The 24,623-nt window shown below is 53.3% G+C and overlaps 1 protein-coding gene and 1 non-coding gene across 2 annotated transcripts; both read left to right on the forward strand.

The window, feature by feature from the left end:
• Positions 1–18,697: 18,697 nt before the first annotated feature.
• Positions 18,698–18,804, forward strand: LOC121154334. Its single transcript, XR_005883478.1, has one exon. It is a non-coding gene; the product is annotated as a U6 spliceosomal RNA (small nuclear RNA).
• A 4,648-nt stretch (positions 18,805–23,452) lies between these two features.
• LOC121154306 (40S ribosomal protein S15a-like) lies at positions 23,453–23,913 on the forward strand. The gene has a single exon (XM_040977277.1). It carries the CDS (start codon positions 23,474–23,476, stop codon positions 23,864–23,866), a length of 393 nt encoding a protein of 130 aa, XP_040833211.1. The 5' UTR covers positions 23,453–23,473; the 3' UTR covers positions 23,867–23,913.
• Positions 23,914–24,623: the final 710 nt, after the last annotated feature.

Here is a 24,623-nt window from a genome sequence, read left to right on the forward strand (position 1 = left end):
GGGAGCAGAGCTATGACAGCCAGAGGGGGATAAAGAGGTGCTGGGCACACAAAGACAGTGACATTCCCAGGACCTGCAAGATTCAAAATGTAATAAGGCTGTAAGAGCTCCAACCCTGCCCCTTGCAAAAATCTTCTGGGGTTAGAACCATGGCACAGTTGGCTATGCCTCTGCCTACAGCATCAGCATCCCATATGGGCTATTCTGCCCTAAAAACCAAGGTGTAAATCTAAAAGGCTCTCATAGCCACAGGACTATGAGGCTAAGGTCAGTAGGCAGCAGTGTCTCCCCATGGTCCCAGAGACCCAGTCAAGGTAGCTTCAACATATTTCCAGAATACTTGAAGTAAATCGCCTCCCTAAGCAAGGCCACAGCTGTCTGACTAATGAATCAGAAGTATAGCCAGGACATCCTTCTCCTAGAAGAAGCTCTAAGACTCTGGTGTAATTATATCTAATGTTTGTTAGTATTCAGCTGTTTGAATTTGTTTACAGAAGTTTCCCAAATAGTAATGCTGCCGCCACCTGCTTTGACCTGCTCCCCATCTGGAGCCAAACAGAACCAACCTGAAGCCTGCTTCTCCCTCCCCACTGGCCTCCCTCTGTAACCTAGGAATACATCTGCCTGCACCTTCAGAAGTGGCCCAGGAGCAGCCAGCTCAGAGGCATCCTGGGATCTTTTGAGAAGTGTCAACGGGCACGTGTGAAGGGTCAGATATGACGTGAGCCACTGTGTATGAAAGGAGGACCCGGGGGCACTCTCGCTAGGCATGCTGGGGTGGAAAGATTCTTTCTCAGCAGGTGCAATGCCCAGGAGAACAAGACCCATGTCACGAGAGAGCTTTGACTCAAGTGCTGTGGGCAATTAAGGGAAGATGAATAGGATGGAAGGAGATAGGCAGGGGAATGTGCTTGTGAGCTGGGAGCAGGACAGATGTGGGGGAAGAGATGTCTACTGCAGCCTGGGTGGACAGCTGACATGGTCATGACTCAGGCAGGTCTTCACTCCCCTGGGCACCCCCAAGCTGAGGTCTGTAGAACAGAACCCTGAAGGACGGGATGTGGAAAAGGCCCCAGTTGAAAGGGGCCTCCCTTCTGAGCCATCTCCTTTCTCTTCTGCTGCTGGAGTTCCTCCCTCTCCTCTCACAGGTGATGCTTAGCTACACACAGCTAAGAAGTGGCCTCACAACTCATCCTTGGAGATTCTGGTGAATGGATGGTTGAATAGGTGGTGGGGTGGATGGGTAGATGGATGGATGGGCAGACTGGATTAGGAGACAGATGGTTGATGGGTGCGTGGATAGATGGATAAGCAAAGGGATGGATGAGTGATAAAATATTTCACTTTATAGACTACATAACTGAGCAGTACAAAGAGAAAGTGTGTTATGAAAGGCCAACCAGACAATCAAATGCCAGCTTATGAGCCATCTCGCATGTTTCCTAACATCCAAAACTGTCCTCTCCTCTGGCTCCTTGAGCAAGCTCAGCCAGGAGATACCAGTCCTTCTGAAGCGCTCACTGCTATCCTTCCCCCTGGAAGTTGGTCAGAAGCTGCAATCCGGCCATCGCTGCACCCAAAGGAAGGACAGTGTCTCCAGAGCCCAGCGACCAAGAACACCAGTGTCTGATCCCTGTCCTAGATAAACCTGACAGGTAGGGAAAGGTGGACAATGGTGTCCAGCGTGTGATCCCCCAGGGAAGAGCTGGTGACCGCAGTGTTGCTGGACAGGACAGGCCTTGGAATCACACAGACATCAGTCACACTTGCAGCTCTGTCACTCCAGCAAGCACCTGCCTCTCCCCATTTGTCGGTTTGTGCCCTGGGTACCATCCTCCCCACTGTAACATCTTCCCTCCCTCCCTCCCTCTGTGTCAGACACCTTGGCTTCCAACCTCTCCAACCCGAGTCTGCCTATGGGTGACACAGGGTGCCCACATACCTCTGAAGGCTAAATTTTTGCAAGAGATGGGTGAAGCCCAGTCCCATCGCAGCTCTGGCTCTAACTGGACTCCTCCTCTGGGACACAGAGCACAGGCCTCAGTCATGGTCTGTGTGCCTCAACCTGGGAATCTCCCACTGCAGCTGCCCAGCCATTCCAACCTCATCTGCTGCCAGAAGGCCAAGAGTTGCCCTCTCTCACCTGCTTCTGCCCCAATGCCAAGTCAAGGCCCCATACCCCAGCTGCTCCTGTGTCCTGGAGTCTCAGGTGAAATCTTCCCACACAGCAGTGTTCCCCTCCCAGGAGCCACCCTCGCACTCCCCACACTGTCCTTGGGCAGCACCCTGGCTGTTCTCTCATTCTCTCCAATTTTTCCCAAAGCTCCTGATATCTTTGCCCAGGCCTGGCAGGAGTCCTTTGCCCCGGCAGGCTTTGGGGTTGGTGCTCCAGGCCCATTTTACAGGAAAGAAGCCCATACCTGGAGGGGTGCCCGAGATACCCTGAGGATCTGCTGCCTGAAAGCCCCGTCCCAACTTGTGCCTCACCCATAGCTGGCAGGCAGCAGCTGCACTTCACTCCGCTATGACTCAGGGTAAATTTTACCCACTTGAGATGGGTTGAAGTTTAGCCCAGTAGTTAAGACTCCTGCATCCCATATGGGAGTGTCTGGGCTCAATCTCTGGCTCCCGCCTCCTAACTCCAGCTAATGCACACCCTGAGACGCAAGCAGTAAGTACTGCGGTTTCTGCCATCCACATGGGAGACCCAGCTCTTAGCCTCAGCCCCACCCCCAGCCATTGAGGGGATTTGGGGAGGGATCCCACACATATGTTCTCTCTTTCTCCCGAATAAATGTAAAGGGGCCAGCACCATAGCATAGTAGGCTGAGCCTCCGCCAGTGGTGGCACCATCTCATATGGACACTGGTTCAAGCTCTGACAGCTCCGTTTTTCATCCAGCTCCCTGCTGGTGGTCTGGGAAGGCAGCAAGAGATGGTCTAGGTCCTTGAATCCCTGCACCCACATGGGAGACGGGAAGCTCTTGGATCCCGCTCTCCTCTCCTCTCTGTAACTCTGCCTTTCAAATTAAAATAATAACAATAATAAATGTTTAATTTTTTTAAAATTTGAAATGCACTTAACATGATTCCCTCCTGAATGTCAGGGTACAGATATATCCCCTTAATTATCACAGACTTCCAGTCCCCTCCCTGACCTTGACCTCAGCACCATTCAGAGCCCAATGACTCCACTAAGGGCCTGGTACACAAGTCAGCAACACCACCCACTACCCTCCTTGCCACATCTCCTCTCCAACAGCCTCTGGTCTGTGGCTGGAAAGGCCCTTGCAGGTGCCTCTGATAAGAGCTGGATTCTGTACTGAGTGACTGTGGCATAGATGCTGCTGACCACTCAGAAGTCAGAGCAGAGCAGCTGGGCCTGGGATCCCAAAACACCACCCGACTCAGCCAATCATTCGAGAAGCCACTGCATCAGCTTCTCCCACATGTGCAACACTGGAGAAACAAGCAGGATCTGGTCCACTGGGCATTGCTACCTACTGTCAGCCCCGTTCCTCAAGAGAAACACCTGAAGCCCGAGCCTAAGGCTGTTAGAGGCAACCAAAATGTTAAAAGGTCTACATATTAGCAGTGGTTTGAGTAAGTCAAAAGCAACTTGAATTTAAAGTAAAAAGGAGAAGTTTCTACAAATAACTTGGGCCCCACTCCCAGGCTTAGGCTGTAAGGGTCAGTGGGTCTTTTGCAGAGTAAGAGCAAGAGCCCATTGTCCCCTACACCCAGGCTCAGGATGCAAGTAAGGGTCAGTGGCCCTGATAAGGGTAAAAATAAAATAGCCCCATGGTCTGTATTTCACAGATATGTTACCTATTGCTTTGCATCTGTAACCCCTTCGCTTAGAATAGTTTTGTCTTGTCATGATGAATGGGGACTTGAGGCATTTCGCGGGCCTTTAGTTGATTGGAGTGTTTCATATTTACTTTAAAACGATTGGAGTGTTTTTCGTGTGCATGGGTTTTGCTGTAACAGCCAAACTGGCCTATAAGAATCTGGCTTGTCCCTACCTCGGGGTCTTGCTTCATCCACCGGTCCTACGTGTCCGTGTGAGGAGCTTGACCCTGGCTAGCCAGCTCAATAAACTCTGCTTGCTGACTGCATCCACGTCTGGTTCTTTGCTATCCAACGGAGGAGTGATTTTGGAACCTAACAAGGCCCATCCCAGGTCAGACAGTGAGCCAGGGAGAGAGGAACCACAGGAAACTCAAGTGTCCTGGCTTCCTGGGTTGACTGAAGGGTTCAGAAGACACCTGCTATGCGCAGTGATCACAGCGGTGACTCCGCGGGCCCAGCCCCTGGGACCAGCCTCCATGCCCAGCTCAATGTACAGGAGGGCTGGCCACCAGTGCACAGACGCCAGCATTAACAAGTCTCAATTCTGGGTGAAGCATTCACAGGGCTCATGGCAGAGGAGGGTAGGGGAGAAATCGGGAAGCCACAGCCTGTGCATGCAAATGAAGCAGCTGCATAATTAATTAACATCAAACAGTTTCATTAAAAGATTGAGCTTTCCGGCTGTTTGTCTTGAAAAAGAAAGAGAGAATTGGACCAGAGAACAGAGGCTTAGCCTGTTCAGGTCCAACCTACAAACTCAGTATTCCACCTGCTGTGCATAGGGTGTGGGGGAAGAAGGTGACAAGACCTGCCCGGGATGACTTAGCCCATCCCTCACCCCCCAAATCTGAGACTGGACATCCTGGAGTCCTCCTATGCCTCCAGGACAGGAATACCTCTCTTCAGCCCCAGCCCACTGAGAACCATGCCAATCACCCCTCACCATCTCTTCCCTACCACTCCCCCATCTTCTTCCTCCTCCCTGGACCCTCAGGAGCCAAAGTTAAGGAAGGAAGGTGAACATCACCAGGCTGGGTTCCACAGCCCATCCCAGGGTGGCGGAGCTGGCACACTGCTCTACATCACAGGACACAGAGAACCATGGGAAGAAAGCTAAGCAGGGGTCTACTTGCCCCTGCACTTCATCGCCCCTTCCCCTCCAACCTGACATTTGGAAAGGGGAGGGCAAAGGAGAGAGTTGCTGGGCAGCACAGGTGGGGCGGGAGCACCAGGCCTAGGGATGCCTTCCTCTCCTACTCGGTTCCCATGGGCAAAGGAGCTCACCTCTCAGAAGGAGTGCCCCTCCCTTCCTCCCACCTCCTCCCCTCCTCCCCACCACTTCTCCCGTTGCCTCCCCACCCTCAGCACTACTTGGGCCAACCCTCCTGCTTCTTGCAACACCTGGGTTTCAACTATACTGTAGCAGGATGTGTCCCCAGAGCAGCTGTGGCCTCTCCTGGTCCCCACTCCTTCCTCTGCAGCTCCCACTGTCTTCTGCCACATCTGGCTATCCAGCTCTTCCCTGTCTGCCCGAATAAACTCCCACCCTTTGTGCAGTCCCACCCTTTCCTCCCTGATGGATAACAGTGAGTGTTGCAAGGGCAGAGGTCATCATCTTCCTCAAATCACTAATGCGTGCTGGCAATGTGGCATAGCATGTCATGTGAGTGTCAAGTCTTGATACTGTTCTTTCAACCCAACTCCACACTAATGCACCTGGTAAAGCAGCAAAAGATGCCCCAAGTGCTGGGCTCCCTGCATACACATGGGTAATCCAGATAAAGCTCCAGGCTCCTGGCTTCAGCCTGGCTCAGCTCTGGCCATTGCAACCCTTTGGGGAGTCAAACAGCAGATGGAAGGCCTGTCTCTCTGTGCCTCTTTCTGTAACCACCTTTCAAAATAAATGTTAGAAAGAAAAAAAAAATATATCGATACTCACCTCATTTAAACACTTGATTTTTTTTTAATTTAAATTTATTTGAAAGGCACAGAGAGCGAGCTTCCACGCACTGGTACTCTTCCCAAACATCCACAACAGGCAAGGTTGGCAGTGGAAGCCAGGAGCTCCAAGGCCCCTGTGTGGGTGACAGGGACTACCTGGGCTCTATGTCAGTAGGAAGCTGGGTTAGGGGTGAAGGCAGGAAGAGAACAGGCTGCTGACCTGGGATGCAGGCAGGCAAACTGCCTAAACCACCTGCAGTGAGTGGTACACCGGCTTCCTGGATGTGTCTCTAACCCCCAGGGCCGGGAAGGTGGAGTGGCCCTCGGCTGGCTGGGTTTGAAAGAAACCAGTGCTCCAGGGGGTGTGCGTTACAGCAGCTAGGCAGCCAACGGTAGAGACTGGGAACCCAATCTTCCAGCTCAGGTGCCACACCGGTGCCACAGGGTGCCTCCCTGGACACTCCTGCGTCCAGGAAGTGTATCACACAGCCTGCGTTAGGGCAGCTTCTCCTGCAGGCCCACATCTCTGGTTACACACCAGGCGGCCCCACAGGACCTGCTCATGCCCCAGCCCTGTCTCTTCCGTCCTCTCCTGACCTGCAGACTCCTCCTTGTTTCAATCTTCCCAGAGATGGCCAGAGGGGAGGGGATGCAATTGAGGTAACAAGACTATTATCAGTTAATTACCTGAGGTGTCCTAGTAATTGCAAAGAAAAAGAGAGGAAAGAGGCGCATAAACATTCCCCTTGCCCTCCACCTCCCTCCTGCAGACTTTCTCAGCTTTCTCTCTGCATAAGCAGGCCTGTTTGCGGCCACCCAGCCCCGGTGGCAGAGGCGCCACCCTTGAAGCCACCAGCAAGCAGGGTTGGAGCTGGGCAGGGAGAAGACACAAATCGGAGGGGTCCAGGGGTCCACTCCACATTCCCCAAGGTTTTCACTTCAGACTGGTGTGTTAGTCTGCTACTCAGTGGCCCTGGCACATGCCCGCATTGTGGCTATTCCACCCCTGATTCCTTGCCAGCAGAGACCTGGTGCAGTCAGGGGTCACTTCCCATCTTCAAGGACAGGTCCAATGCCAGGCTGGTCAGGCACCCCCAGGACCTACTGATGGAGACTGAAGAATGGGTGTCAGAGGCAAGTCAGTCCACGGAGTGGACTGGGGTGACACACCTAAGGCACTGGGTCAACAGGGGACCCAGGGAGGCAAGCAGGCTCTGTGTGTTCCCTCAGAGCTCCAGCAGCCCCCCACCCCATCCCTGCCCAGGCCTGTACTAGCCCAGATGCTGCTCCTCTTGTGGGATCCCCCTTACCTCAGAGTGTAGGTCTCCTGGGACACCAGAAGCAGGGCCACACTGCCTAGCTGAGGAAGCAGGTAATAGCCTTTTGATTTTTTTCCAACCTAGGGGTAGCGGCAGCCTCAGGTTAGGGGGAGAGGATGTGCAGCTTGGATTGGAAAGTCATCCCCGTACATGGAACTGAAGCCTGAACCCAGAGCAAGGGAACAGGGTTGGGGGTGGGGGACACAGATAGGAAGGTCCCCTCAGGGTGGACGTTGTGGGAGTCCCTGGGCTGGCAGGTATGCAGCTCAGCAGCAAAAGCAGGGCCCCTCATGTGGTCTTGGAGTAGGTGCAAGGGACAGGATTTGCAGCTGCACTCCCCCTAAGCAAGGACCCCACTGTAGTGTCCTGTCTCAGCCATTTCCTGCAGGGAGGCCAAGGACCCACGATGCCTTGGGTGACCCAGGACTCATTCTCACTAGTCCAACAGTGTACCCGCCCACCAGAGTGCTCACTGGAAGGTACAAGGTCAAAGTCAAACTCCAGCGAAGGGTCAAGTCCCTACTTGCTCTGGACCTGAAGATGATCAGAGAGAGGAATTAGGAAAACAGGATGGTACAGTGCTAGATTGGGAGCCTGACGGGCCCTTCCCTTGAGGCTGGACATCCGGGACTCCCCAGGCAACATCAGCCCCTCTCTCCCTGCCCCAATGTCCCTTTCCCTAGGATAAGGGTGGGGAGTGGGGACAGGATGGCAGCTTCCAGACACTCAGACCCAGATCTGCCTCTTCCTGCTTCTGACTACTCTGGAGCCACAGACCAAGGCCATGTTCACCAGCTGGAGTGTGGATGGGCTTGGGCCACCCCAGTCTTGGGCAGTGGTCACCGCGTCTGATTCCAGACATGCCCATCCCCTGCATGCAGTTCTTCCCTGGTGCCACAGAGCCCACAGAACAAGCTCCGGAGAAAAGGTCCCGCGACCCACACCTCCCCTCGGCACAGGGCCCCCCATCACCCTGCAGACTATCAGCAGCATTGCATACTGATAGCGCTCAACTCAGCACAAGGATGTGAGGATGCCGATCCAGTGAGTGGGCACCTGCAGATGGTGGAGGTCTCTTGTCATAATGGCAATAAGTAAATTTACAAAAATGTAACACACTTCCTCCATCAGCTGCTTCATCCTGGGCCCAGCCTCAGCCTCATTCCATCCAGCCTGCTGCTCAATGCTCAGCACCCAGGACTCCAGGACCCAGCGGGAGGCAGTTGTGTGATGGTGTGGCCAGTACGTGGTTAGCCACTCCCAGATGTCAGCCAGTGGGACATGTGATGACTGTGTGCCCTGGAGAGCATGGGTAGTGCTGCTGAGCCCAAGGAGTATGATCCCTTCTGGCCCCAGCCTGGTAGTGCCCAAGGCCAGCCAGGTCAAGCAGCTCCCATGCATAGCCTGTTTGGTGACAGGGGAAGCTCGGAGCTGGGCAAGTCGTGGGGCTCACAGCCCTGATTTGCTTCCTCTGTGTTCCCAGAAGAGGACACTCTGGGCCCTAGGCAACATCTCAGCGCTTTGTATGCTCACTTCACCCCTACCAGGAGCCTTCACACATCACAGTTCTGGCCCAGAACTGGGGCTTTAGTGATAGCCAAAGACCGATGGAAAGTGATAGAAAAAGTTGGTACAAAACCTGCCCTGCACATTCCTCCAGCCCAGCTCTCCTCCTGGCTCAGCCAGCTCTATCCTGGCTGGACTGCAGGGGACACACCAGGAACTGGAAAGGGCTGGAATCCAGCACAGACAGCCCTGGACCCTGGCCACCCACTCCTGAGCCCCTGGCAGCACAGAGCCCCATTTCTAGGCGCTAATTAAATCCCCCTAATGAGGAAAGGAGACCGCAATGAGCCAGTTCCGCCACAGCCTACCCAGCCCACCACCCTCACTTCTCCATCGGACTTATCGCTCGTCACAGGATGTTTACAATAATTTTTAATTTGTGCAATTATTAATCACTTTTCTATCTGCCTCATTTGCATAATAATTAGTCATCTCACTGTTTGGCATGCCTGTGAATGACAGTGTTTTAAATTGAATTAAGATTTTAATATTCTATTTTCCTGCTTTCTTCCCCCTCCGTGCACTAATCAAAGTCAGATTTGGCAGCCAGAGAGAGGGGTGGGGAGGAAGTTGGCAGGCACTGCCCCGTCTGCTCTGTGCTTCTGAGAACAGGGCTGGGAGGGGCCAGCTGCAGCAGCTGTCGCTTCTCACCTGACATCCGGCACTTGAGGGGTTAACCCCACGTGGCCACCTGAGTGACAAGGGGCAAAGGCCAGGATGGAGAGCACCTCTTTCCTGTATTCTCTTTTTCCAGGCAGGTGGGAGCACAAACACTGGGACAGGCCATTAATCCCTGGTTTCCAAGGCCCCTCCCAGGGTTCAGCAGCCCCCAGGGTCCCCACCAGGCTGGACCTCCCAGACCTGCAAGCTGGGGACAACAAGAAGGGGAATGGTACCCCACGTGGGGTTAGTGTGGGGTTGATGCCTCTCAGTTCCAGCCCAGAAGAAGCCTGCCCCACCTCTGCCTCCCACTGCTCCTGCCAGATTGCCTGTGTGTTGCCATGGCAATCCCCCGGCTTCCCCGCACACCCACTGTTGCTCTAGAATTCTCTGCTGAGGCCTGGAAGCTTTACCTGCAGCTGCTTAGAGCATCTCACCTTTCACGATGGTGTGAACACCAGCATGGAGTGTGCCCAACGTGGTCCTGGCCTAGCCATTCAGATGAGCAAGGAGACAAGCCTGGAGCCAGGGACCAGTGCAGGGTGAACAGCCATGGATGGGTTAGGCCACCATGGCTCAGCCCCTCCTTAGCAAGGTCTCTCGAGTCTGCTCTTAGGGATCAAGCAAGGTCCCTTGGGTCGGGGAGAAGGAAATGAGTTGCCCAGTATTAGACCTGGTGTGGGAGAGAAGAAACTTCACAGGATTCCAGACTGCTCTGAATTATACACCTACAAGCTAGTCAGCACAGTCAGGCAAAGGAGGTGCCAGGTGTTCCTCAGGTCCCCTGGAGCCCAGAGCATCCCTGGGTTGACCCTTGAGCCCTCCTGCCTCTGTGTCCAACTGTTGGTGCAGCGAGGCAGGTGACAGCCATGGGTGTGCTGACAGTGAGGAACCTGCTTGCCTGAAGTTTCAGAATGAGGATCACCTAGAATTCCAGCCAGGAGTACCAAGAAGTTGTTAAGAGCATGGCAGGCCTGAGGGCTCTAGGCCATGTCTGCAAACTAAACTAGAAACAATACACAGCCTCCTTACCCCACTGCACACCAGGCCCAGGCGAGCCAAAAACGCCAGGCCTTTCCCACCACTGACTGCATACCCTGTGTCCTTGTAGTTGGCAGGATGCCTTCCAGGTGCTCAGCAGCCTCTGCTGGCCACCTTAGCCACCACAGATCATCTCAGGATGCAAAGAAGGCTGGGAGGCCTTGCAGCCCTGCTGACCAGAGTTCATCGTTTGGTTGACACCTGTCATCTTGGCCCAATTAGTTAGAACACCAATGCACATGCTCTCATGAGCATCCCAGTCTGGATGATGAGCTGAATGGTCCCTAGTCACTGCCAGCTTCAGAAATCCCAGGGGGTCTGTAGGACAGGAGAAAGAGAGCCTGGAAACCCAGAAACCCCAGGAGAAGTGAAATTTCGCACCTTGAGTTGGCACTAGGAGGACTCGCAGAACGTGAGCCTGCCAGAAGCCTCCACACAGTCCTACCTGGGGGAAGAAGGAACATAGAAAAAGGCAGGTTGGGGTAGCAGGAACAAGATGAGCAGAACAGAGGCAGCAGGAGGGAGCAGGATGCATCACTCTTTGTGTCCAACAGATGGCAACATTGAGCAGCCTGCCTCAGTGCATGCTTTGGCGGCAGCTTGGAGGGGTCAGTGGGTGGCCCCCCACAAATTGTGCTGAGTGTTGCTTGTGCCCTGTGTAAAGCCTTTAATATGCTCGCCACCTGCTTCTCCCTCCAGGATTTCCTAGCCTGAATCACAGAATCAAGACATGAAGACAGCTCACAGGCCTCACCGTGCTCTTCCTTCCCCAAGAAACAAGGCCGGGGAGCCTGAGCCAGCAGCTCCAGGGTAGCAGGGCTGCTGGGTGCCCTGCTCCCATGCTGCTGCCTGGCTGCTGCAGGGCTCCCCAGAACCCCCTCTTCTCCACTCATCCGGCTGGGCGTGCCTGAAGAGAGATGTATAGAAACCGTGTTCTGTGGGGTCAGAGACACTAGAACCTTCTAAGTGTTGTTCCAGGCCGCAGATGCACATCAGCTGCAGCGTGAGCGATGCACAGTGCCATGATCAGCAGTCACCAGCGGTGGTACCTGTGGGGCTTAGCAGCAGAGCGGCCACAGAGCCTAGTGGTATGGTGAGAACGGAAGGTATCTGGGCCGATACAGACTGGCTTTCCCACCTTGTCCTCCCTCCTGAGTCCCCACTCCACAGAGGCCATTACAAGCTGCTTGCAGTAAAGAGTGGCCACAGCACTCAGCCACATGCTTCCCCTCTCCACTGTCCCTCCAGCCCCACACTAAGGCTCTACTTGGCACATGATTGTGGCCAATTTCCTCCCCACGCATGAGAAAAGCTTAAAAAAGAGGGGGTGGCACAGTAGCATAGTGTCTAAAGTCCTCACCTTGCACATGCTGGGATCCCATAGGGGCGCTGATTCTGATCCTGGAGGCCCTACTTCCCATCCAGCTCCCTGCTTGTGCCCTGGGAAAGCAGTCGAGGACAGCCTAAAACCTTGGGACCCTGCACCCGCGTGGGAGACCTGGAAGAGGCTCTGAGTTTCCCAGCACTGCAGAGGACTCCTGGTGGGGTAGGGGTGGAGGGGACACTTTGTCTCTTGTCAACACTTTCTCTTCCATTCCCATCAGCACTCGACTTGCCAAGCTGGGCCTCTGAGGCTAAGCATGTGCAGGTGGGCTGAGAGGAGCTGAGCCCAGCAGATGGCATGGGCCCAGATGCCCCCAGTCCAGCCTCCTCCTCTCTTACACCATGGAAAACGAGGACAGGGGCTGTGTCCCACTGACCCACTGTCCCACTGCTTCATGTCTAGGAAGCACAGAATGGGCATGTGGGATTTTAAAAGGTGAAAGACTGGGACCAAAACACTGACAATGCTAAAGAAAGGTGTGCAGCATGACTTCCCTCCTTGCACAGCCTGTGGGAAGGAAAAGACGTAAGAACCTGACAGCAACTTGCATAATAGGAGTCACACAATATGATGTGGCCACTATGTGAAAGCTCATTCAGTAGAGTGAATAAAATGGGGTGTCTAGCTGGCACCATGGCACATTCGGCTAAGCTTCTGCCTTTGGTGCCAGCATCCCACATGGGTGCACCAGTTCAAGTCCCCACTGCTCCACTTCCAACCCAGCTCCCTGCTTGTGACCTGGGAAAGCAGTGAAGGACAGCTCAGGTTGTTGGGCCCTTGCACCCATGAAGGAAACCCAGAGGCTGGCTTCTGGTCAGCTCAGCTCCAGCTTTTGCAGCCATTTGGTGAGTGAACCAGTAGATGTAAGATATCTTTCTCTCTCCTCTTTTCTCTCTGTAACTCTATCCTTCAAATAAAAATATGATAAATCTTTAACAAGTAATAATAAAATGCAGTATCTTGGGGCCAGAGCTGTGCTGCAGTGGATTAAACCACTGTTTGCAAAGCTGGTATGGTGTTGATTCCAGTCCTGGCCGTCCTCTTCCAGCTCCCTGCTAATGCATCTGGGAAGGTAGCAGAAGGGCCAAGTCCTTGGGCCTCTGCCATTCATGTGTGAGACCTGGATGAAGCTCCTGGCTCCTGCCTTTGGCCCAGAACTGGCTGTTGTGGGGAGCAAGCACTTGGCCTGGTGGCTCACGATGCTGTCTGCAACATTTATGTCTCATTTTGGATTGCATGGTTCAATTCCCAGCTCCACTGAGAACCAGAGCTGGGACTGAGGCTGATGGCAGATGCAGGGCCATCTACCTTGAGAACTGCGGGATTCAACAGGCACCCACTTGGGAGCTGGGGACTAAGGACAGGGCTGGCAGCAAAGTAACTGCCAATTGCACCCAGTCCAGGGGCTTGGAGTGCCTCCATGCTATCCCTGCATCACCTGGTCACCCCAGTCATGCACACAGCGCCCCTTCCCGTCCCCTTCCCACCCCCTCCCAGGCCCCAGAGCTCCTTCTTCCCTCACACGAAAGCAGGCTGGGTCACGGCTCTGCTCAGACCTCTGGCTTCCACTCACCTCCTTCCCCCACCAGAAAAATGCACATCCCCTCCCTTTCTCCCCACCCTTGAACCTCAGACACTGCTTCTGCTCCTGTCCCAGATGCAGGCGGAGCCTTGGGGCTTTGCAACTCTTCTTTCTGTTGTCCTTCAGGAGACCCAGGCAGTGACTGTATAGTACCACGCCTGAGGGCGGGTAGCCCTGCACATGGCAGCCCACCGTCCCACCTGTCCACGGTAAGCCTCCCTGTCCAGGCCTGCACAATCTTCAAGGCCAAAGAAACTGGATGCTGTTCCTGAGCAAGAAAGGGCTTGGAAATGATACCTGTCCTATGAGGGGAACACTACATCCCCACGCCCAGCACTTACGGGTCTTCCCTTCTCTCTGCTGTGGGGTGGAGGTTGAGGCAGGGAAGAGCCACAGAGCCTCCAACCACCCTGTTCCTCCCCTGCTCTCGCCCCAGCCCTCCCAGGGACAGAGTGTCCTGCCCTCTCATCCACTCTGCTTCCAACAGCTCCGTCTTCCATCCCATCCAGGAGGATGCCCTGGCCTTCTCAACACAGCCAGGGAACCGTGGCCCTGGTGTTCCGATAAGGTGGCGGGAGGGGTGACAGACAGCTCCATCCTCACTGTTGCAGTGGATGCTAGTCAGAGGGCAGTCTGTTCACTTGGTTCTTACTAGGCACTGTGCCTAGTAAGTTGTTCAGCTACTCAGAATGGGAAGTTACACAACTTGCCAGAAGGCAGCAGACACCTGCCTAATTCCTGAGAGTCTTCACACAAGAAGAGAGCCCACCATCCCCTCCTTCGTACCTCATCTGTGGGAAGAAGGTTGCAGGGACTCCCCCCTGAAGACAGCAGCTTTCCCATCAGGGGAAGCAAGAGGAGAAAATTGCCTCACAAGACATCAGATGCCACCTGGACCCCCTGGTCAAGGCTCCCCTTCAGACACAGCCCCCCCATCTCCCTCAGCTGGCTCCCTCAGCAAGGCTCGGGGGCTGACCTTCAGGACAACCTGTGGAGGATACCCAGCCTTAGGGAACAGAGCCTGCCACCTTCCATGGGGAACAGCCCTGGCGTTCAGGTGAGACCAGGCTTGGGATGGGGGACAAGCACATGGTGCTCTGTGCACTCCCCTTCATCCTGCCCAGGGGACACGGGCCCTAGTCCCTGAGCCCTTTAGGTGATGTGTGTGAACAGGTGGACATGCTTAGCTAGGACCCCTTGTTCTAGAAGGCATCATACCAACCACTTCTTTCCACCTCCCCTCCTGCCTGCTTTGTTGATCCAAACAGGGCTGGCAGGCCCTGCTGGGATGTTCTGGTTCTTAAAGAGAGACAAGCAGAATACTAGAAAGCAGTGGAGGACACAATGCTGATACACTCTGGCTCCCCATTAGATGGAGAGTTTGGAGGGGGAGGCCCAGAATAAGAGCAGGTGCAGTCAAGGGGAGGCTGGCCATGTGCACAGGCAGGAGTCCATGGTCCCTGCATGTGATTTCTTTGGCATACTCTCTCTTCCCCCTAGGTGACTATAGTGTGACTACTGCTCATCAGCCTGCCTTACCAGCCTCTGGGTCATCCAACGGTCCCAGTTCACATCCAGTGCCAACAAATAGCCCCAGCAGCACATCCGGGCCCTGTGAAATGTGTCAGTCAGTACCAGAGTGACTCCCAAGCCCTAGGGTGGGACGCAAGTCCTTGCTGCCAACCCCGACAACAGCAGACAAGCAGTCACGCCAGCACAAGAACACCTGTCAGGCTGCAAGGGTGCTGTGTGTGAAGCGGCCAGGGCATAGCCCCACACGCAGGCATCTCTCTGTCTTAGAAGCATGTGGAAGGCCACAGGGCAAAGAACTGACCGCTCTAGGACTTCCCAGTTGCTCCTGGCTCAGCTCGCCCTGGGCCCTCACCTATGATGGGAATGCAACCTGGGGGTCAGCCCCACCCTAGGAATCCAGAGGAGGCATGAACCCCAACTGCAAGCCACAGGTAGAATAACCAGGCGTATCCAGTGTTCATGAATGTCCACTTGCTTGTCCTTGTCCTGGTCGCTGTCAGGGCTCAGAGTGGCCCATACACGGCCTTGTTTCACCTACATGAGGTTAGGAAGTCCAGCTCCAACCCAAAGCCAGGATCAGGCGCCTCACAAACGTTATGGAAGCCACAGTGCTACTGCAGCATGGAGGAAGGGTCATGTCCACCCCAGAGGGACCAGGAACATGACCCTGGAGACTACGACGGCAGACGTACCCCATGTTCCTGCTTTCCAGGATCTACTTTCCCATGCCACACCTCCAGCTGCCCAACAGCTGCTTCAAAGGCTCCCGGGCCACCCTAGGGCTGCGGCTGACTGGGCAGTACGGTAACCTGAAGGGTATGGAAAGAAGTGGGTTAGCTAAAACTTCACTCTCAGAGGGGAAAACGTGAAATCGCCTGAGAACACACTGGAATGCTCTAGGCACAGTAACAGGTGAAAGGCAAGGAGACAGTTTGAGAGCATAGTGTCCTTGGCTTCATGGGGACTGCATGGGCTCTAACAGCAGACAAGCCCTGCCCACCTTGAGCAACCCATGTTCCCCCGCGCAGTAAATATATCCAGTATGCATGGAGGGAAGCAGCCCCCTACCCATCTGCACCCGGAGGCACGGCGGCGTGGGAACAGCACAGCTCAGGACTCTGTGGTCAGGGTTAAGTGTCCAAGTTCTTGGTCAAGAGGTAATTAGCGTGAGTGTCATGACTTCTCTTTTGCGGGAGACACAGGGGAAAGGGGCAAGAGTTTACCCCGCCAGAGTACCCGGCCCTGCTTTTCTCAGGAAACCTAGAGAAATGGACTTTCCCTTCACATTTCCTTCACACCAACCTCTCCCTGAGCAGAAGCTGGCGTGAGGATGCACTTGACATGCAGTTAGGACTTACAGAAAGACGGCTTCTCAGGCCACTGCTGTTTTCCTAGACATGCATCCCTCCCTTCCCAGATGGTTTCTCTACCTCCCCCCAAGCACCTGGTGAAAACACACAAAGGCAAGTGGCCCTCTAACATCCTCAGGGGCATCAAGACCAATATTCAAGCTGAAACTATCAGCAAGCAATTCTTCCAGGACGGGGGAGCGCAGCCAAAGGCACGAGGACCCCTGGACTGAGGCAATCAGAAGCCCCCGGTAAGAACTGTGGTGAGAAGGACACAGTACCCTGACTGTTCTCCACCCTCTGCCCTCGCTGAGAATGGGTGGCAGGTTGGAACCAAAGGCACATGCCAACCTCTTGAACCGCAAAGAAATGGGGCCTTGCCTGTTGAGCACTAGGGGGCGCCTTTCTGCCTGTGCTAAAACCCTGTCCCTGATGGGCAGAGGATGCTGAGTGTGAAGTGCAGAGGGGAAGACTTGGCTGCTTCTGCAGCTGACGGCTCTCATGCCTCCCCACCGTTCCCTCCTCCCAACCCGGGGTGGGCTCACAGGTACCAGCAGAGGTTAGAGTGACCACCAGGACTGCCTACATGCCCATGTTTTCTGAAAGGATGAAGCTGTGCAAACCCAGGATCAGCGGCGGCAAGTTTGAACCTATCAATATCTCACCTGAGCACAGGTGCCAGAGAGACAGGTGGTAAAAAAAAAAACAAAACCAAAGCTGCAGGGGCTGCAGGGGAGACGGGACTCAGTCCCTCCCCTCCATGCCCTCCTCCACACCAGCCCTGCCCCCTCTCTCGGCCTATTTCCTCAGGTCAGTCCAGCTGCCCGAGATTTGACTCCCTAAGTGCTTACGCCTTGAAAACCAAAGACTTCCGAAACATCCTACGTAGAAAGACCCAGTTTCGGATATACACCTCCTGCGTGAGCTACCTGACGACAGCCCAAAGCCAGCTTCTGCACGAGGACTGCTCCGGGTCACCCTAGGCGTTCTTCCGGCAGCCCGGAGGACCTGCCTTGTGGAGCACACGGTCATTGTTCCAGGAGATCCGAGGAGGAGGCCAGAGGACTCTGTCCAGCCCAGGAGTCCGCGAGCCCTCGAGCCCTCGGCAGATACCTCGACTCCCCCCAGTGGTGCCACCCATGAATTAAATGCCGCTTGGACCACAGGCTCCATCCGGCGGCTCTTCTTTGTGTTTCTTTATGATCTAACTCTATAGGCTCACCCTTTCAATGTATGCCACTCAGAAGGTTACAGCATTGTTCACTACTTCTTCACTCTAAACCTGGAAGTGGAGGAGAAGGCCCAGGAAAGGAAGGAAGGAAAGCCAAAGAGTCTGAATTTGGTTAAAAATCTCCCATGTTTCCAAAACCCAAGGAAGGGTACATATACATATGCACGTGTGTGTGTATAATTTTAATGTTTACTTTTATTTACTAACCCTGAAGAGAGAGCACGTGAAACAGAGTACACACTTCCCACTTGCTGACACACTCCCCAACACCTGCCAAGGACAGGCTGGGTCAGGCGGAGGGAGGAGGAGATCTGTCTTGGTCTGCTTCATGGGTGGTAGGAACCCAATTTGAACCATCGTCTGTTTCCTCCTAAGGTGCGCATTAGCAAGAAGCCAGATTGGAAGCAAGGTTGTCAGGATCAGAACCAGGTACTATGACAGAAGATGTGGGCATCCTAAGCAGTGGTTCAACTTGCTGCAACCACTGCTGGTTAGGGAGACTCTTTTTTTTTTTTTTTTAATAAATATTTAGGCCAGGCATGATAGCCCAATGGCTAAATCCTCGTCTTGAACTTACCAGGATCCCATAGGGGTCCTGGTTTGTGTCTTGACTGCTCTGCTTCCCATCCAGCTCCCTGCTTGTGACTTGGGAAAGCAGTAGGGAATGTCCCAAATCCTCAGGACCCTGCACCCACATGGGAGACTTGAAGGAGGCTGGCTCCTGGCTTCAGATCAATTTAGCTCCAGCCATTGTGGCCATTTACAAACTGAACCAGCAGATGGAAGATCTTTCTATCTGTACCTCCTTCCCTCTGTAAATCTGACTTTCAAATAAATAACTCTTACAGAAAATTTGACAGGCACAGTGACAGGGTGAGAGGTTGAGGGGGCTGGTGGCAATTGAGAAAAACTGAGAGAGATCGTCCAACTGCTGGATCGTCCATTCCCTCAAGTGACTACAACAGCCAGGTCTGGGTCACGCCAGAGGCAGGAGCCCAGAAATCCATCTGGGTCTGCTACATGGTGACAGGGACCCAAGTACTTGAGCCATCTTACCCTGTTTTCCCAGACACATTAGTAGGAAGCTGAATGGGAAGCAAAGCACTTATATAGATATTGGTGTCACAAACAGTGATTTAACCCACTGCATCACAGTGCCAACCCTAACTCCCACCCTCAGTAAGACAGAATCTGATCAAAATCTAAATACTAGGTCTTCCTTGAAAATTTTTACCATACTGTGCTCGCTTCGGCAGCACATATACTAAAATTGGAATGATACAGAGAAGATTAGCATGGCCCCTGCGCAAGGATGACACGCAAATTCATGAAGCGTTTCATATTTTTAAACTCACACAAGAATCAGATCTGGGATCAACTCAGATGAAGTTTCTTTGGATATCTCTCCAAATGAACTGCTGATCTTGGAACGCCAACCATCAAGAGACTGTCAGCCAGTGGACGCTGAATAGGTTTCATTGAGGTTGGGACGGTGAGATTGGCAGCAATCCAGAACTGATGAACTATCAAAACTGTTTGAGCAGGACCCTTGGAGCGCGCCTCATGTTGGGAATTGGGGATGGGTGGGAAGTTGGGTGGGGCTTTTCCCTTTGCTACTCCCCTAACCCCAGATACAGGGAAAAATGACTGTATTAGTGTGGAAACAATGATATTACCCACTTTCACCCTGTAGCCCTTGACCCTTTGTACCCTAATCAACTAAGATTATTAAAATAAATTAACGCCAAAAAATTTTTTTTTTTTACCATACTGGAGGGCCCAGCACCGTGGCCTAGTGGCAAAAGTCCTTGCCTTGAACACGCTGGGATCCCATATGGGTGCCGATTCTAATCCCAGCAGCCCCACTTCCCATTTAGCTCCCTGTTTGTAGCCTGGGAAAGCAGCTGAGAATGGCTCAAAGCCTCGGGACCCTGCACCCGCATGGGAGACCTGGAAGAACCTCCTGGCTCCTGGCTTCGGATTGGCTCAGCACCGGCCATTGCGGTCACTTGGGGAGTGAATCATTGATGGAAGACCTTCCTCTCTGTCTCTTCTCTTCTCTGTGTATCTGACTTTGCAATAAAAATAAATAAATCTTTTTTAAGAAAAGAAAAAGAAAATATTTATCATACTGGAGACAGAATTATATTTCCGGATCTAAGGTTTAAATAGGGAGCGGAGGAATATGTGCCTGGATTTAGCCATACCCTTACCCCTGAGAGTGTCCAAGGATTTCTTTTAGTTTTATTTTTGATGATGTTTACTTAGTTGGGAAGGACAAATGGCTATGTGGACTACTGATTGGGTGGGAAGGTTAAAGAATAGGGGAAATTGGATGAGACAGTTTTTCCTTCTGGAGGAAGCAAAGAAAGAAGGGGAGAAAGTTGCTCCCACCAGCCTAACCACATCAGTACCCAGGAATGTGGGACGGCCACCTGACGTCATCCGAGGGTCCCTGATGTGGAGCATGTTCCAAGGGTACTGCTTAAGTGGTTTCAGTAGTTCTGAGATGCTGTTGATCTCATTGTTCTAAGGTTGAGGAAATTCTTCCAAGGTCCACTTGTTAACATAGCCCACTTTAGAGTCTCCACTCATCCAGATACTTGCTGTCAAAGCTTGGCCAGGAGAGTTGTCCAATTTGTTCAACCCTCCATGGTACTAGATGTCCTCTGCAGGCCTCAATGAACTGCCATGTCCGCCACGTGCATTTGGGCACTGCACTGTCTTTAGTAACCAAGGAGGTCCAATTCTGATACATGCACTCCATGGTCAGACCACAGATTCTGTGATCTTCCCTGTGGTTAGAGTTCTGAGTTTCTCCAGAGAAACCTTGCCAGAGGTGACCCCAGAACTGACTCCTGTGTGTGCCAGCCAGTGTGGGGTCCAACTCAGTCTGTCACCTCAACCTAGGCACACACTGGTGATTGCAGTTGCTGGGTCAGTTCTGTATCCAGCCCCATCTGATATCCAAACCAATGGAAGCTGCAGCCAGGCCCAACCCAGCCCAGCCCTGCCTACCACACACTCGGTCTTCACACATACCAGTGGGAACTGCAGCCTGGTTGGAATGACCTTCAAAAACAGCCACCTGGCTCGTACCCAGTCCTGGTTCTAGTGCTTGCCAGTATGTGCAACAGACTGATCCAGTCTGTCCCATTCAATTCTCATATATATCAATGGGTGTTGCAGCCTAGCTCAGCTCAATCAACCCTACTAACCAGCCCACACTTGTGCCAGTGGGAGCTACCACCTGTCCAGCCAGGCCGATGCTTGATCCTGGTTCAAATGCTCATGGGTGAAAGCTGTAGCCCATCAGATGGGTGCTTACAATTTCCTCACTAGATCCACTCTTAGCCCTGGATCTTGCATCTTCCAGGTGGTTTTGTAGTAGAGCCTGGCAGGACTTGCCCTGCCCTCCTCTGTCCCAGCACTTGTCAGCTGATGCTGTGGCAAAGCCCAATCACCCTACTTATTCTGGCTCATGCATGCCCCAGTGGATATGGACACTTAGCCCACCCTGGTCTGCCCCAAGTTCCAGCTTTCATATTCACCAGTGTGAGCAGTGGCCTAGCAGGGACACTCCTGCAGCGCTTCTACTGCTCCACAAGCCCAGGGTCTTATTTGTGATGATGGGTGCTGTGGCCCAGTCCAGCATAACCTGCCTCACCTCGGAATTTGCCAGCAGGTGCTGCAGCATGGCTCACCCAGCCTGCCCCTGTTCCAGCTCATGCTGGCGGGTGATGCAGCCTAGCCCAACCCAGCCATCCCCGAGTCCCAGCCTAATGTGAACTGGCTGGTGTTGTGACCCAACCTGGACTGTCCTGCACCCCGCCCTGGTTCTCACGTCTGCCAGCGGGTGCTATGAACTGGCCTAGACTGATCTTCCCTAAGACCTGACCCACACATATGCCAGCAGGTACTGTAATCTGGCCTGGTCTGAGCTGCTCCCAACCCCAGTTCTTGGCTCACCTGCAGGAACTGCATCCCAACAGAGGAGTTTCCCAAGTTCCTCCATCAAGTCACCTTCCAATCACAGATCTTGCACACACCAGTGGGTTCTTGGCCTAGCCTGACTTGGCCCACCTCTTCTCCTGGTAGGTACACTGACCTGGCCTGACAGTCCACAGCTATTCTGGCTCTTAGCATTGGGTGCTACAGCACTGTCTTGCCTTGCCCACCCCCAGACCCAGCTCTTGCATTGTTCAGCAGTTACAGAGACCTAGCCCAGCCTGTCCTACACTCACCTGGGCTCTTGCGAGCACCTGTGGGTGCTGGAGCCAAGCCCATGTCCACACTCACGCCGAAGGATGCTGCAGCCCTGTCCAGCCAGTTTGCTGACCCCGCAACTGTCTCTTGTGACCACAAGGGGGACCATAGCCCAGCGGGATGTCCCAATAGCTTCCTGGCCAGGCTTGCTACTAGCTACAGATTTTATGTGTGCTGGTGGTTGCTCCAACTCAGCCTGGAATAGCTCATCCCCCATCTTGGCCTTTTCCTTCAGATACTGTAGCCCGGCCTAGCTAGCCTAGCTGGCCAGGCCCCAATCCCAACTCTTGCTGATAGGTGCTGCAGCCTAGCCCTGCCCAGCCTGCCCCCGTAGATGTGATATCCTAGCACAGCATGGCCCACATCCCATCCTGGCTCCTGCACGTGCCAGTGTGCTACTGCCTGGCCCAGCCCTGGCCAGTCCGCCACCTTGGAGCCAACCCATATACCTGACAACAAGTGGAGCAGCCTTGCCTGGCCTAACACTCAGCCCTGACTCATGTGCTTACCAGCAGGGCTGGGGAGTTCCTTTTGTTCCCCCTCCAGGCCCACTCCCAGACCCAGATCCCTTGTGTGCCAGCAGGTATTAAACCCTTACCTGGCACAGTTTGCCCCCTACCCTTGGCCTTTGTGTGTTCTGATGGATCTTAGTCTGACCTGACCCACATTCAGTTCTTGGGTGTGCCTGTTGGCGCTACAGTTTGGACCACACTGGCCTGTTTCCAACCCCAGTACCTATGAATGTGAGTTCCACGGTTACACCCAGTTTGATCCATCACCCCCCATAGCTCTGGAGCAAACCAACAGATACTGCCCTCCCCAGCCTGGGACCCACCTAGGACCTCAGATCCAGTCCTCCAGCTCACATGCTGGCCTAGGACCCTGCCCCTCTGCCCACCCAGGAGCAAGCATGTTAATAGTCTATCAATATATCATGCCAAAATGCCAGCCTGGGGCTCTGACACCTTTCCACCAACCAAAGCACATGTGGGAGTTCCCATACCTGCTCCACTCTACTGGCCCCCAGCATGAGTACCCAGTCTCCTCACCCCCACAAAAGACCTGTTATTCTGAAGTATGTACAGACCAAGGGCCTGCTTTCCAGAAAAGGCATGTCACACTGCCCTCTGGCAGCCAGCCTAAGGAACAACAGCCAGCTACAGCTGGACAGGTTTGGGGCTTTATCCTGCAGTGCTGTGTTGTTTTCACATGGCAAGGAAGGTAGAGAAACTGCAGGAAGAGCTCATCTGATACAGAATCCATTTCATCTATGCCTCAGTCTCTACTTGAGATTATTTTGTTATGGGAAAAAAATTGATTTAAGACTTCTATGTGTGGGCCCGGCAGCGTGGCCTAGCGGCTAAAGTCCTTGCCTTGAATGCCCCGGGATCCCATATGGGTGCCAGTTCTAATCCCAGCAGCCCCACTTCCCATCCAGCTCCCTGCTTGTGGCCTGGGAAAGCAGTCCAGGATGGCCCAAGGCCTTGGGACCCTGCACATGCGTGGGAGACCCCGAAGAGGTTCCTGGTTCCCAGCTTTGGACTGGCGCAGCACCGGCTGTTGCAGCTCACTTGGGGAGTGAATCATCGGACGGAAGATCTTCCTCTCTGTGTCTCCTCCTCTCTGTATATCTGACTTTGTAATAAAAATGAATAAATCTTTAAAAAAAAAAAAGACTTCTATGTGTGAGGACACGGCTGCAGCAGTTAAGAGACCACTTGGGTTTCCGCCATCTTTCCGTGCCGCCACCATGGTGCGCATGAACGTCCTGGCTGATGCCCTCAAGAGCATCAACAATGCCGAGAAGCGAGGCAAGTGGCAGGTGCTGACCTGGCTATGCTCCAAGGGCATCGTCCGTTTCCTCACCGTCATGATGAAGCACGGCTACACTGGCGAGTTTGAAACCATCGATGACCACAGAGCTGGGAAGATCGTTGTGAACCTCACGGGCAGGTTAAACAAGTGTGGAGTGATCAGCCCCAGATTTGACGTGCAGCTGAAAGATCTACAAAAATGGCAGAACAACCTGCTGCCATCCCGCCAGTTTGGTTTCATCGACCTGACAACCTCAGCTGGCATCATGGACCATGAAGAAGCAAGACGAAAACACACAAGAGGAAAAATCCTGGGATTCTTTTTCTAGGGATGTAACAGATATAAATAAAAGCTAAATGGACAAAAAAAAAAAAAGAGACCACTTGGAACATCCATATCAGAATGCCCGGCTTCAAGAGCTAGCTCCATTTCTGACTCAAACTCCTGCAAATCAACACCTTGGAAGACAACAGGTGACGGACGGCTCAAGCAATTGGGTTCCACCCCCCATGCTGACTGCATGCCTGGTTCCTGGCTTCAGCCTGGCTCAACGCTGACTACTGGCGTCGCTTGGGGGAAGTGACCCACCAGATGGAGATCTCTGTCTTCAATCTGCATGTCCCATAAATTCAAAAATTTACAAATAGCAAATTATGATTTTCAAAATATGTATAAGGCATCTGGACCTCTCAGAGCTAGACATTCCTAAGAAAGTGTGGGGCTGCACGCCACATCAAAGCCTGAACCATAAGGAATCCAGACCTGGCTGGGCAGAAGGGTGTGGCAACGGGCTAGGACTGTGTGCTCGCTGCCTCCTTTGCCCCAGAAAAGGGGCAAAGGAGCTAATAAAAGGATAATCTCAAAGGCAGAATCCAGTGTCCAGACCTAGGGCATTTAAAAAAACAAGCCTTTCATTTTAGAGGCAGTTTTACAGATTCACCAGTGTAAAGAGAGTACAGAGTCTCCTGTACTCCCAATTCCTCAGTTAACACCTTATACAATCACACTATGGTCAAAACTGAAAGATCAACACCAGCAACTAAACACTGTGTTTTGTTTTGATTACGCAGTTTCTCTCCCCTTAC

The sequence above is a fragment of the Ochotona curzoniae genome, unplaced genomic scaffold (assembly GCF_017591425.1).
Source record: "Ochotona curzoniae isolate NIBS_2020 unplaced genomic scaffold, NIBS_Ocur_1.0 contig_2723, whole genome shotgun sequence".
Lineage (NCBI taxonomy): Eukaryota > Metazoa > Chordata > Mammalia > Lagomorpha > Ochotonidae > Ochotona > Ochotona curzoniae.